Below are 14,354 nucleotides of genomic sequence, written 5' to 3'. Positions count from 1 at the left end.
TATTCTCAGCAGCATAAGGAGAATCATGTGCTAACAGCTGTCTAAATGACTCCGCTAAAGTTAGTAGCATGCTTGTTGTTTTTGTCTTTGCACTAGGATGATGTCGGCGTAAATGTGCAGTCATATTCGTTGTGTTCCCACTAGTGCTTTCAGGTTAATCTCGTTGAAATGACCTTAACACCACAACATGGCAAATCTCCGTTAACGAGCTACCGCCGATCGCCCCGTGCATGGGGCTAGACTGCCAACACGTTAACGAGCTAACTGCGCTAACACACTAGTTCCCACCCATGTAATTGAGCATTGCATGGCACATCCAACATACTGTTTTACTTTAGTCCATGACTCGCTTACCTTCAGGGTCATACGTCACATGAAAACCAAAATAATTCCAAACGCCAGATCTGAATGAGGGTGGGGGAGGTGCCCTGCGCTCTTCCTTCTGACGATGCCGTCTGTGTGGAGCGCTCAGTGGATCTGCGCTCGACAGTGCAGCCTAGGCGGAGTAGTCGAACGCAGATTCACTGAGCGCTCCACACAGACAGCATCGTCAGAAGGAAAGTTGATAAAATAAATTACAAATGTTGTATTGTTCGATACATACGCGTACCGAACCGAAAGCACTGTATCGAACGGTTCAATATCGATACGAATATCGTTGCACCCCTACTAGTAAAAACTTATCTGAAATAACGAACCCCTAAAATAAGGTTTTGTAACCAGTACTGACACAGTTTCCGTCATTTTGTCAGTATTTCCCGTCCTAACATTTTGGATGTAAACTTGCCTGAAACAGATTGAACTGGATCCTCAAGCCTTCAGTCAGATTGTCAGCTTTGTGTGGCAGAAAGAGGGGGGGTGTGCGTATGTGTGTCAGGTCCTCTCCATCCTTCTCAGCTGATGTAAGATGGCTGTGGGCCCGCCCCATGGCAAAGCAGATGGCCAATTAGAGAGCAGCAGGAAGTGCCAGTAATTACCCTCCAGCCCTCTCTTTCCTGTCTTCCTCTACCACATACTCTCGCACCAACAAATAAGGAGATTGAATGAATTAGTGAGCACTGCAGTGACACTGCACCAGGGTAGACGGCTGTACACAAACGCACACACAGAAGCTTGCGTGCGCATGCACACAGACACACACAGGGGAGCTGTGATCCTCTTCTAGCAAATGGACGTTTCATATAATCCTCCCTCCTTCTCTGTCTGTCTGTCTCTGTCCTGCGTCACTGGTGTAATTAGGAGGTGGTTCAGGTCTCTCCCTTATTCACTCGCTTTCTCTTAGATGAGGGAAATCTACACCTGTAGCGAGACAACAGGGAGGTTCGTGGAAAAGAGATTGTAACACGGTGCAGGAGGACGGACAAACAAATCTTCAGCAAGTTAAAAAAATAGAGCTGAATACAGCAAAGAAAGTAGGCTTTCACGATGTGAAGTCTGCAGCTTTTCATTATGACGATATTAAGTACAATAAACAAACATAAATTGTACACTTAAATTCAAAATGTTTCCCAGGTTTATGGAGAGCGTAGGTGCTTGGGTTAGAGCACCGAGGTGGTTGGGGGTTTTCTAATCATCTTGTATATTAAATTATTGGCTAGCTTTGGCTTTAAATATAATAGGATATGTTTATATTCATAAGTAACTAAACTGAGTTTCTAGAGCAGCAACAGTAATATCTACAGCAGCAAATATCTTTCTATAAAAACCTCAATTAACTATGCATAGGTGGATTAAAAATGCTGTCTTCCTAGAGCCAAGTTTACAACAATCTGAAAAGATGTGTCATGTTAAAATGGAACAGAACTGGTAGCATAACATACTGTTCAAACAAGCAGATCGAAAAGGAAGATTTTACGTTTTTCTGCAAATTTACACCTCCTGTCCTGCAGGTTTGAGAGAGAAGCCTTTGCAGTATTGGTGTATTACTCAGGAAGGTTTTTGTTGAACTTGACGACGAGCTAAGTTAACAATTCTGGTTACCTTTCACTTTTTTCCTGGTTTGGAGTATTCCTTCTGCCTCTGTGTTGGCTGCAGCTCCAGAAACCAAAAGTCATACTAGATAATGCCCATCATTGTTGTTTTGGGGTTTTTTTTTAATCTCCATTTTTTTTTTATTATTATTATTTAAAAAAACAAACCTCTTAAATCTTAGGTATGATGTATCTTGACTCAAAAGCCAAGGGTCATATGGTGCATGTTCATAAAGTTTTTGTTCTAATTGCTTTTCAGGCAACCATTTATAATGCGTTTATAACATATGTTTGTAAATATAATTTATCTGTCAGCGTTGGTAGAAATGCCAGCCAGAGACCATCTAGAAAACTGCAGAACAATAACGTTGCCTTTTATAGTAACATGCTGTAATGCCTGTGAACGCTATACTGCAATATAGAAGAACAGCTGGGTAAGGTGATAGTTGATTACTCAGCAACAGCATGTGAATTTTATCTGAGGTAGTTGCTGCGCTGGGGAAATGAATGCAAATCTTACTGAGTCTGTGTCTCTGTGGTGTCATCGCCATGGAGCTGTGGAGTTGAGTTGGCTTCACCACAGTGATAAAGCACACACACTGAGTCATTCTTCATTACAGTTACCCCATGTGACCTCTGACCTCAGCAGTTGCATGGCCTCTTCCCATGGTAATTAGATGGAGTAGTTTAAAAGTATCGTGTGGTTTAGACCTGCAAACCGTGCACAAACGCACTCGTGTAAACGCACGTTGCTACATGACTTGGACAAATCCTCAAACAAGGATGTTGGTTTGGAGATGAGGCGGGTGTGTAATCTTTGTCTAAAGTGCAAATACTGCACTGTCCATAACTGAGCTTCACACTAAACCCTGTAGCACATACACTCACACATGCATGCAAACCGCTGCACCTGTTGCTACAGACAGACTTCTTCGTTTGATTGTGTGTGTTTTTTAAAACCACATGTGCAGAAATGCTAGCACTGGAGCTCAGTTTTAATTCATATTGTTAGATTTTAGAGATGGAGACTGTCTCTACATGCAAATGACTGTATTGCTACTGCTTATGAGTGTTGGCTTACTTTATTCTTTCTGCACATAAAACACATCTTCATTTAAATATTTGCATACAGAGACACTTTTATGACTGACAGCTGCCATACATCGTAATTCCCCAGGAAAGCGCCCGATGACTCAGTAGTTTTTTTAATACTAAACATCTGTAGCTCAGTTTTTAAAAGGAACATGAGTGCCTTGGTTTTCTAGTCTCAGGCACTGAAATTTTTATTTGGGATGGAGAGAACATAAATAATGAAGGTGTGTGCTATACTTGGGGCTTTGTAAAAGGTGGCCCTTCTCTTCTAACTGCAGGACATTAATGGGTATATTGTTGGCAACACTACAGTGTGTAAAAACCAAACATTATTGTTCCAAACATTTGGTGATAATGTAGCACCTAGCAGGTGAAGGCCCACACCATAAAACCACATTGTCCCCCATTCATTTCCACCAAGGAAGCATTGCATGTCACATGGTTTGGACTCCCCTTACCTTTCCTGTATGTATTTCTAAAAATAACTGAATTATGAAGATTTACATAACTGTTTCAGGGATTAACTCTTTTACTGATATGTATACTTAAGCAATATAGAATTAGTTACATATACCAATTAAATTAAAGCTCTAATAATCACTATGAGCAAGGTATAGGAAATTATTATTTTATGTATAAAGCAATGTCAGATTCGACAGTGCATCGGTGAGCAACGGTACACTGATGCACCGGGACAGTAAACCCAGAACAGCATAGCTGACTTAAACAGATCGGCTCATTGTCACAAATACTGGCTCTAGCTTTTTCTGTCAGGATCTTTAAATACCTATTTATGATAATATATTGTCTGTTGTTTTACCAGAGCCAGTTCTTTTACCTCCCTTAATCATAAAACATCTGAAATGTTAATAATATTTCACATCACTTTTTGGAACATGGAGGAAGTGCAAAATTAATGTGGCAGACTAGATGATCATCAGCTGCTAACCTCAGTAAATCCCATCTCAACGCTAATGTTCAGGTCACTTAATAGGTGTTTAGTTATTTTTATCCATCTTGTACAGCTGAACATATGTTTTGCTAAAGTTCCTCAAGTGGAAATTATATTATGTTATTAAATACTTTATTACTGTGGCTGAATTTGAATAAACCTTTTTTGTTTTGTCTACACAGATCATCAGAAGCTTGAGAGAGAGGCTCGTATCTGCCGTCTCCTGAAACACCCCAACATTGGTGAGTAGCTGACCAATTAATGCAATCCTTGTAGTCGTTATCTGCAGCAGAGAATTTCAGAAATATTGTTTGTGAGGCTTAAGATGTCTTTGTAAATAGAAATGGTTGTTAAAATACAAAGAAATAAGAGGAAAGAAAAGCGAGTGATTTGACCTTGAATTAAGATATTTTTGTTATAATATTATTGTGGTATTTCAAAGCAGAGCTGCAAGTGGGTGACTCTTATGTAATAGATCATTTGGCGTGTTACACATACCACATACTGTGGTTCTGCTAGGATTTCTGGAATATTTAATTAATGCACTTAAAGTCTTCATAATCTGTTTATAGAAAACAGAATAAACACTCCAGTAACACTGGCATAATGTTTAACTCAGACACGTCAACTATACAATGATGGATCATTTGAGAGTCAGCATGCTAATTACATCCAGGATGGATCTTATCCGAACAGATATGAAGCAATTCAAGGAAACTGGAGATACTGATCTTGAAGGTTTGACTGTAGGCCTCTTTTCCCAGCAGTAATACCTGTAAATCAATAAAATCCCTTTAATTTTAATCTGGTGACCATCTCCATTACTAATCTATAGGACAGACTCTTTGAATACACTGTAATGTGTAACTGTACGTGCCGCTGTCACATTAGAAATAAACAGAATCACAAAGAACGCACTGAGTGGTAAAATAAATACATGAATTGAGTTAATGTATTTATTTTCCAGCTTGTGCTTGTGATGATCAAATCACAAGATTAATCGTTTCCTGGAGCATTGCTGTCGTATCTTATTTGCAGCAGCAGGGTTTCATTTTGTTCATTTTTTGAAATAATCTCTGGAGATCTCCATCACCCATTCCTCTAATGTCTCTGCGGTAGGCAGCGGTTGAATTGTTGGGTTGATAACAACTTTTTGCCTATACCAATGTTTGGCTGTTAGATTACTAACAACACACCGATCAGGCTTGTTTGCACCACTTCCTGCTAGCGAAAAACTACCCTTTGTAGCAATCATGGAAGTTATGGCGTATTATAAATGATAACAGAAACATTTGTTGATGACATCGCCGTCGCTAATTTAAAAACAAACGATATGAGCAGTGCCATTCAGAATAAGAGGTCACAGAATCAGTTGTGCATGAACTTTGGTCAGTTTTTGGGAAAATCAGGTCAGGATATTTTCCACAGTCCTTTCTTTTTTTGCCTTGTATGTAGCACACAGCAGGAAATAGGCTGCTTCAAACACTTTCGCACTACTGGAAATACTCATAGGCGAGGGAGCTGCATAGATAGAACATACAGGAGGCAGCACGTGTGACGCCCACTCGCTAACGATGAATGCACCAGATTATTAACTGCGATATTCACACTTCAGCTCAATCCGACATCACACGGAGTTTGTGCTTGGGTGCTAGTAGGTTAAGGACCATCTAGAAAGGTTTAGACCTATGTTGCATGTGTGAAGATGCCTTGAAGGTTGCCTTGAAGCTGACTCTTGGTGTGTGTGTGGGTGTGTGTGTGTGTGTGGGTGTGGAAAAATTAAGATCATCAAAGCTGACTTGTGAGCAGTGCTCTCTGCCTTCTTTACATAGTGATATTTATTTAGTTATTTACCTTTCTGATGGAAACTCATATTGCAGTGACATGAATTATACATCTCATAGAGATGTTCAGGAGAGATTGGTAAAGGGCACAAAGGGGAAAATGACAAAATCAATGACATCTTTCTCACTGCACTGCTCATTTCTATTTTCCTCATGTCCTAGTTTTCTGAAAAGCCCCCTCCCCGGCACTCATTTGTCCCTCACCTACTTTTCCTGTTCTTTCCCTTTCTATATACATTTCGCTCTCGTGTCCTTTCCCCTTTTTTTGGCATATTTTAGCATCGTATATGTTCAAACTTTAGACAAAAGAGGGCACGAAAATGAGACAGATGGAGAGACGAAAGCAGAAGTAGGAGACAGATGGAGGGAGAGCGAGAAGATGGGAGGAGGAGTAAAGAACAGTCGCTCTTGTTTCTTGCTGCAGGGGCCATCCTACTTCATCTTATTATACAACTGATATTCGCTTTACATAACAATAAGTTTCTTTCTTGACACTAAACCTAAGCTGTGTCTCAGGCCCATCCTGTAACTCGTGGATTGTGCAGCCTGGATCCTGCTTCGTCATTCTGCTGCTGTTTAGTTAAGTTGACAAGCTAAGAGCCGCCGTGGTTACTGCATAACCGCAGAATGAACTCATTAGTGCTTTCGCTACTTCTGTTTCAGACCAAGGGGTTTGGATAGCTCAGCAATCAGGAAACACAAAAAATAACATTTCCTAGACTGGTTCTGGTCTTTGTAGGTCTTTGTTTGCAATTAATTATTTTAGAGGTTTACGTTGGGTCTTGTTTTGTGCTTTCTTGTTAAGAATGAGGATGTTGTGTACCTGAAACAGGCAGAAAAACAGAAAAACAAAACCCTGTAAGTGGACATGTAAAAAGAAGGAAAGGGTGCATGAGTGACTGCTCTCTGCTTGGGACAAAATACCCCTGTTTAGAGGTGTCCAAGTAATCTAATGGTTTAGCATATACCCTGGTTTGTTATTGCTCCACATGGTTCCTATTTAGTCACCACCAACTATCATAGACTCCCCCAGATTGTCTAAATACATGTACATGTTACATGTTATGTCCTTTCTCTATCACCAAATATGTTTGAAGTAATGTTAAACCTGAAATAATAATCACTTAATTTGGATAAAAGTGGGCTTTTGATAGGGCTTTACTGTTTTGGTCAGACATAGCTTTAAGCAATGCTATCACAACCTACAATTACAGTTGCTTATAGTCGCTCCTGCATGCTAACCCTACTGTGTCCATTATAAAGATGTATTCTAAACCACCAGTAATTTTGCCCCAAACAAAGTCCATTCCAGAAACCATCACTCAGTTGCAGTAATTGCAGGGAGAGTATGGTTGAATTAAGTGCTCACTAATTGCCTAATCATTGGGTGTGCTCATATTGCTGTGGTTAAGAAAGGAGAATCAATACATCACAATCATAAATGACATTTATTTTTCTCCATGTCTGCCTCTCTTCTCTTCACATATTTATATTTGAGCTTTGTTTTTTTTGTTTTTTCAGTTTACGTGAAGCTTTACAGCCGAACAGAACAGTATTTTTTTTTTTTTTTTAATGTCTTTCACTTAGCTGCTGTCAGTCTCATTTCCCACCCTCTCTCTTGCAGTGAGACTCCATGACAGCATTTCAGAGGAAGGCTTTCATTACCTAGTCTTTGACCTGTGAGTATCTTCTGTGCACACACACACAATGACATTTTATCCATGCGTGTGACTGTGGTTTGTTTGTGTATGCTAACAACTTCTCTGTTATTTGACTCCCTGTCTCTCTCCGTCTCTTTCTTCGGACCCTTCTTCCTTCCCTTCCCCTTACAGGGTGACAGGAGGAGAGCTTTTTGAAGACATTGTAGCCAGGGAGTACTACAGTGAGGCTGACGCCAGGTAAACGCCCCTTAATGAAGCTGCTCTTCCCAGACACTTTGTAAAATATAAAGAATTACAAATGTGATGATTTGCAACTGATTTGAATTCTATATTAATTTGAAAATGGTGCAATGAAAACATATTGACTGGCATGTTCATAATTGTGTTTTATCACCTCTTCAAAAAACAAAAATGTGACGTAAAATCCTTGCTCGATAAAGGATTTTCAGCTGCTCAACAGTTTGGAATGTTTTCAGTGGATGTCAGGTTTGTTGCACCATTATGCTCATTTAAATTCAGTTATTGTCATCCTGAAAATAAGCAAGGTCTTACAAAGAGAAGACATTGACTGGATGGCAACATTTGTTGCTTCAAAACCTAAATATATACATTATTTGGCATTTTAGGTGCCTTCACAGATGTGCAAGTTATTGATGCTGCGTGCACTAAAGCACCCTCAAACGTTGTTGAATCCATCAGGAATGCTGGCTTTTGAACTGTGTGCCAATAAGAAGCTAGATGCACTTTTTACTCTGCAGGACATGCTCTTTGCTTCTGTGTTCACTGAGAATGGTGTTTGGTTTTTAGAAAGTGTTCTTAGGCTTCTCATTTACATTTTGTCTGAAGGCCAGACGATCTTAGTTATTAGCCTTGTCCCTCGTCTGTAGAGAGGTTTTTCAGATTGTCTGAATCATTTAAGATTCTGTGTCATAGATGTTGACATTCCCACTTCTTTGCCATTTTAAGTTCAGAAATGATTTTACTTTTGCAAAATACTGGATGGGAAAATCATTAATGTGGTGATATTCTGCATTTTTACTAAAATAGAGGATATCTCTTAATATGCACAATTGTGCTATTGACCTGTTAACCTCATTGGTTGTGCGATATTACACCAAGTTTTGTACTTCAGCCTTGTTGAAATCTCCCAATTCTTTGAATCTTTGGGCTGAAGGAAGGACAATACTCGGTGTATTTATGCTCAATCAACAATCATTTATTTCCATACAATTCAACACTTAAGAGCATAAGGACCATCATGATGGGGAGACATGCCTGAAGAGGGTCACAGCAAGTCTCAAAATGGTGACGGGTTGCTCAGCTTTTTATAGTCTCTAGTGGCCCCCATCTAGTCGTAAAAGCCAAAACATCACATTCTTTCTCTGTTACAGCGCCTAAGTTATGACCTCGGCAGTTGTTTCTCTGCTTTCTGTAAGGTGGGGGTGTGGAATGTGGTCTGTCTGTCTCCCCTGCCTTAGACACAGAGTCTCCTGCTTACTATCTTCTCTTCATGATTCAACAATTAAGCATGTAACACATTCACAGCAGATCAAGGATACAGAGTGATGCACACTTATCTAATAAACTAATAAGTGAATATGTTCTTTTAACTCAAAAGTATAATGAGAACTAAACTACATACAGATCACACACTCTATATTAAAGGGTATAATATGATCTACAGCAGTATTCTAATTCAACTACTTTGATTACATATATAAGGTAACATATAATAACAGAATAATCTAATAGCCTTCTGCTCAGAACCTAGCTTTTGTTTTGTTTCTGGCTTTTATAATCTGAATATGTGATGCAGCACAGGAAAGGCTGGTCAGAGATTCAGACCAAGAATCTGGCTGTGTACAAAAACTGCCAAGCAATGATGCAACCAGACTTTCCTGTATTTCTGTGGTTTAGGTGAAGTTCTCTGTCTGAGGAATCTCTCAAAACTGTTATGTAGTCCAAAAACAAAAAAGTCCAGCAAAACTGGAGCACAACCACACACATGCCTAAAGGTAGAACCAGACCAGTGCACGGCAAAATATGCCCCCTTTATGAAGCTGCTGACATGACTGAAGTCTTTATCTATTTACATTGGTGTTAAACCACAATAATTTAAAGACTGGGACAATGTGGCATCTTCAAGGTTAAGAAAGATACATAGATTTTTATTTTTATTTTTTTCAAATTTGGAAATTTAAGGAAAACAAAACAAATTTTCAACTTTATCCTTGTTTTCACATGCTGTGCTATGGATGTGTTTATATATGTAAAAATCGTCCTCATTCTCAACATTTTGTTGTTTGTGTACTGTTTTTCAGTCATTTGAGTTTTAAATGACTTACTAATAGCCCAATCGTTTTTGGGATATGGGTTTTTTGCATGCAGACACACGGTACTGCAGACAAACAGCATAATCCTATTAAATATATAAATACTCTCATTTTATGAACACACAAGCACACAGCGGTGCATGTAATTGGCTTGCTGGTATTCTTATCAGGAAATGCATTTACTTGTCAACAAGTTCATTGGTTCCCCACTCTCCCCCTTCTCTCTTTAATCACATGTCTCACTCTGTTCCCCCCCCCCAATTATAGTAAAAATGCAGTTCTGTTCTTTTTGTTTTGTTTATTTGTTTTTGTTTTGATTTAATAAACTGTGACGTTTAAATGAAAATTTGTTAAAAATATACTGTCATATCGAGCGCCCTCCCGGCTCTGTAAGCAAGTGATAATCAATCAGCTAGAAAGTGTGTAATCCAGCCTTGTCACTGCTATATTATTTAGAAGTGAGTGCAAAGGGGTAGAGAGTAGCACTCTCCAAAATGTCTCAGCTAGCAGAGCACAGCAAATGTTGCGTCGTTGGCTGCAAGAGCAAATATAGGAGTGAGGTTATATTGTCTGTAGTCTGTGTGTAATAACCTACTGTGGATAAGATTGAATAATCTGTGCATTTTAGTGACCTCATTCAGACATGTGAAGTTTAGATTAACTTGTCTTAAAATAGGCGTTGTATAGGACCATTCAAATAATACTGAAACAATTGCACAGTCAGCCAACAGTTCTGGCAAAAAACACCAGTTCAGTCTGCTCGGATGTGAAGACTTGTATTACTGTTCACTGAATGTGTTTAGGGGACCTCGCCTTGGCAACTTGTGAAATTTTATTTGGCATTTTACATGATTTTCTTTGATTTTGTTGGTGTTGTCTCATATAATCTTTTTGTCTTTGTTTGCACTATCCTCCTGTGGCTGTGTGGTGGGCAGATTATGAATTCTGTCTGCAGTTAGCGTAGGGGTCTTTGTGAACAGACCCACAGAAACCAAGCCATATGATTTAAGCCTGGGCTTCACTCTTTGTAGGCAGGTGACATCTGACCCATTAACCTGAACATGAGCATTGGAGAGTGAAATCATCACCCGGTGCCACAGTGTGTACAACAGTAAGAGGATGGTCTTGTACGGGCATGTAAGAAAATTTCAGAATACGTGTAATGTGCCAACACACTCCACAGGATTGTGTGAAACATGCTTATGAGCCAGTGTTGAGAAATAATGGCAACGATATCGGTGGCAGCTGAATTGCCGCCCCCATTATTAGAATTGCTACTGGGATACAGATTTATTGACTGGATGGTTCAAGCCTTCCCACATCAGATACGTAGTATTTGTTCTTTAAGCTACTCTACCTGGATAATGGGTTTGAAACGTAAAATTGATTGCTTTTAGGGATCATGGTAGAGATGCAATTAACAGCTAGTGTGCTCATTAATCAATCGAGTTAACTGTTTTAACTGGTTAACTTTCTTGGCCGTCAAGCGTCTATTACATAAGCTTTATATCCACAGTGACGTGTTCATACTGCTTTTTAAAATACAGCTAAAAGTCAAAAAGGTGCAGTTTTTTCCAAAAGCTGTAGCTATGCAGTATTAGTGTTTTGCCTGGAAAACGCTTATAGCTGGGTCTTTTGGCTATCATTCCATCACTACATCTCGCTTTTTGAAATGTTTAATTCATCACTCAAAAGCCAGTGTTTCCCACACATAGACTTTACTTGGCAGGCTGCCCAGGTATGATAACTGCAGCCTTGCCAGCATTATTTTCTTTTCCAGTTGTCCAAGAACGTGAGGTTGTCCGTGATTGATTTACTGGGGGACATTTTCGCCTCAGTCTTATACTGAAACTTAAATCACTCCTAACTAGCTGCTAGCTAGTTAGAAGTTTTCTTGTTTTCCTCAACCAGTTTTCCATACTAGGACGATATGGTCCTTAACCCAAGGATCATATAAGCTACTTGGAAGAATTTTGTAATTTGGCTGTCTTATAGAATAATTCTCATTTTTCAGGAAACATTTGCATTTTCTCTCTGGCCCAAACTGGTCGAGGAGTTACGCTAACGTGAAACACACATGGTCAAATCTAGCCAGGGACAGATTTTTCTGTCTGTGTTCAGACAGCAGTACCTTTTGAATGCTTTCTGCTGCTGTGATACACCAAATAACTCGGTAAAGCTCGTTTTCTCTTCTTTCTCAAACTGTATGATTTTTGTCTCACAAACGTGCATGTAAAATAGGACTGCCGCCGGGCTGAATCATTCAGCTGCCCAATGGTCAAATGGACTTCAGCTGACTGTAGTCCTTATTCTGCTCTGGAGATCAGTCGCAAGCTAGAGAGCTACTTCAACCAGAACCTGCAGCAGGTGGAGCGCTGGCTCTGCTGTTACGCAGATGTGACTAGGGCTGTGCAGCAAAGCAAGGAGCACAGTTTCCAGTGCTGTCTGATGCAGTGGAGTTGGTTCTTGGGACAAGAGGTTAACTGAAGAGGCAATGAATACAACGCTGAATGCTGTTTCGTATTTGTCACGAGGGACTGGGCAATTAAAATACTTGCAGTGGAGCACACACACTACATGCCACAAATAGAATCTATTTCTGTGGGAAACGCTGCAGGTTGTCTGAACTTATTTTTTTTGTCTATCTCTGGAAAATATGTAATCCATTTGTGCGACAGCTCCAGTTTCATGTTGCCAGTTGTCACAGTGATCAAGAACGATGTCTCGTTGTTGGGGGCGTGTTCTTTTTTTTTTTTTTTTTTTTTTTTTTTCTCTCTAATGATGGCAATACCATGCATCCTTTTTTTTTTCTGCCTGGCAGGCGAGTCATGTGGGGTAAATGTGTGGTGTTTTTTTTTTCTTTTTCCAATGAAGGGTGGTGACTGACACGTCTCACTCTCTCCCTCTGTCCCCTCTTCTCTCTCCGTAGTCACTGCATTAGTCAGATCTTGGAGAGTGTCAATCATATCCACCAGCATGATATTGTGCACAGAGACCTCAAGGTGAGTGGCTGCCCGTTTCCATGACAACCACACTCTTACACATGTACACACACACACACCTCTGCTCGTGGCCATGGCAACATACAGATGGCTCTCAGTTGCTCCATCTCTCTTCCTCTCCCTCTCCGCAATTTTTGCTCTACTGCCGTCTACTGCCCCCGCCCTCCTCTGTCTGTTGTCAGATCTGTCATCCTGCCTGTCCTTGACCGGGACTGTGTGTGTTTTTGTGTCTGCGCGTGCATAATCACATGATGTATGTTCGTGTTGAGCACAGAGATGTTGAGTCATGATCACGTGGAAGGGTTCGTCTCACCTATGGCAAGGACTCAAGAGCTCATACGTGCACAAGCTCACTCGTGAGGGGGCTGTGTTTGGGCGGAGGCATAGACGAGCGTGACATCACACCACCCTTCAAGCGTCAGGAGATTTGATTTGTCCCAAATTGCTGATGGGTTGAGATGTAAAGAGTAGAGGATGAGGATGGCTTCTCTGTTGCCTGCAGTTTTACGTTTAACCCAGTTTAAGTTGATGAGATGTTAATAATATATGTACTGAATTTGAAACTACGAAGTGAGGGGCAGGGGGGTAGGGAAAAAAACCCGCTATCTCAAGGGATGTCTGAGACACATGTGGGCGGCTTTTGTACGTGTGCACACTATGTCAGAGAATAACCTCGAGCGCTGCCTGTCTGATTTGTTGGCCTTTTATCCTGAGTGGGCTTTTTACTGCAGCCCTTTATGTCCCGCTGCCCAAACAACGGCCATTTACAACTGCCACACACGCCGCCTCGCGCTAAGTACACTTTCCATTTAGCATGCAGTCTGCAGCTCTACCTAAATGATTCCAGAGTGGTTTCCATGGCTACGGACCCATGCCCATATAAGGTGTTGGGGAGATTCTCAACTACTTATCCTCTCCCTACCTCCTCTGTCTCTCCATCACGCTCTCACACCTTTATCCCACCCCCACATGCTGTGTCAAACACATCAAATATAAATATTTCTGAGGAAAGGCTTTACTGAAGAGTGCCTTTAACTGCCTGTCTCTCACTGTCTTGATCTCTGCTTTGCTGTGTGTGTGTGTGTGTGTGTGTGTGTGTGTGTGTGTGTGTGTGTGTGTCTGTCTCAGCCTGAGAACTTGTTGTTGGCCAGTAAGATGAAGGGAGCCGCAGTGAAGCTGGCAGACTTTGGACTTGCTATTGAAGTGCAGGGGGACCAGCAGGCTTGGTTTGGTAAGAAAACAAAAACAGTGACACAAACGCGCATATCAAATGAGCAGGTCCTTTACCTGATCTGTTATTCTATCTGGGTGTTTAGCACTTGATAGTTCCTACACCGGGCATGAATCACTGCTGAACAGGCCCTCTTTCATACAGCAAGCCACATAGTTTCACATCTGCTGCTTTGAAGCCACAGAATATTTGCAGGAGCATTGATTAAGAGGCTCACTGCCACTTTCCAGGTCATGCTTAGGTCATTGTGTCTTGGCTAACAGCCAAGC

The 14,354-nt window shown here is 40.7% G+C and overlaps 1 protein-coding gene across 11 annotated transcripts in view; it reads left to right on the top strand.

Annotated features, from left to right (window-relative positions):
• Positions 1-14,354, top strand: part of LOC113028221 (calcium/calmodulin-dependent protein kinase type II subunit gamma) — a 43,539-nt gene that overhangs the window by 9,250 nt on the left and 19,935 nt on the right. For all 11 annotated transcript variants that reach the window (XM_026178316.1, XM_026178313.1, XM_026178320.1 and 8 more), the window contains exons 3-7: positions 4,197-4,256; positions 7,483-7,537; positions 7,691-7,756; positions 12,782-12,854; positions 13,983-14,085. In XM_026178316.1, the coding sequence (XP_026034101.1) occupies positions 4,197-4,256; positions 7,483-7,537; positions 7,691-7,756; positions 12,782-12,854; positions 13,983-14,085 (357 nt within the window). The remainder of the gene's footprint in view (positions 1-4,196; positions 4,257-7,482; positions 7,538-7,690; positions 7,757-12,781; positions 12,855-13,982; positions 14,086-14,354) is intronic.

The sequence above is a fragment of the Astatotilapia calliptera genome, chromosome 8 (assembly GCF_900246225.1).
Source record: "Astatotilapia calliptera chromosome 8, fAstCal1.2, whole genome shotgun sequence".
NCBI classification, from domain to species: domain Eukaryota; kingdom Metazoa; phylum Chordata; class Actinopteri; order Cichliformes; family Cichlidae; genus Astatotilapia; species Astatotilapia calliptera.
The sequence above is the reverse complement of the archived record's forward strand: the minus strand, read 5'-3'. Positions and strand labels throughout refer to the sequence as shown.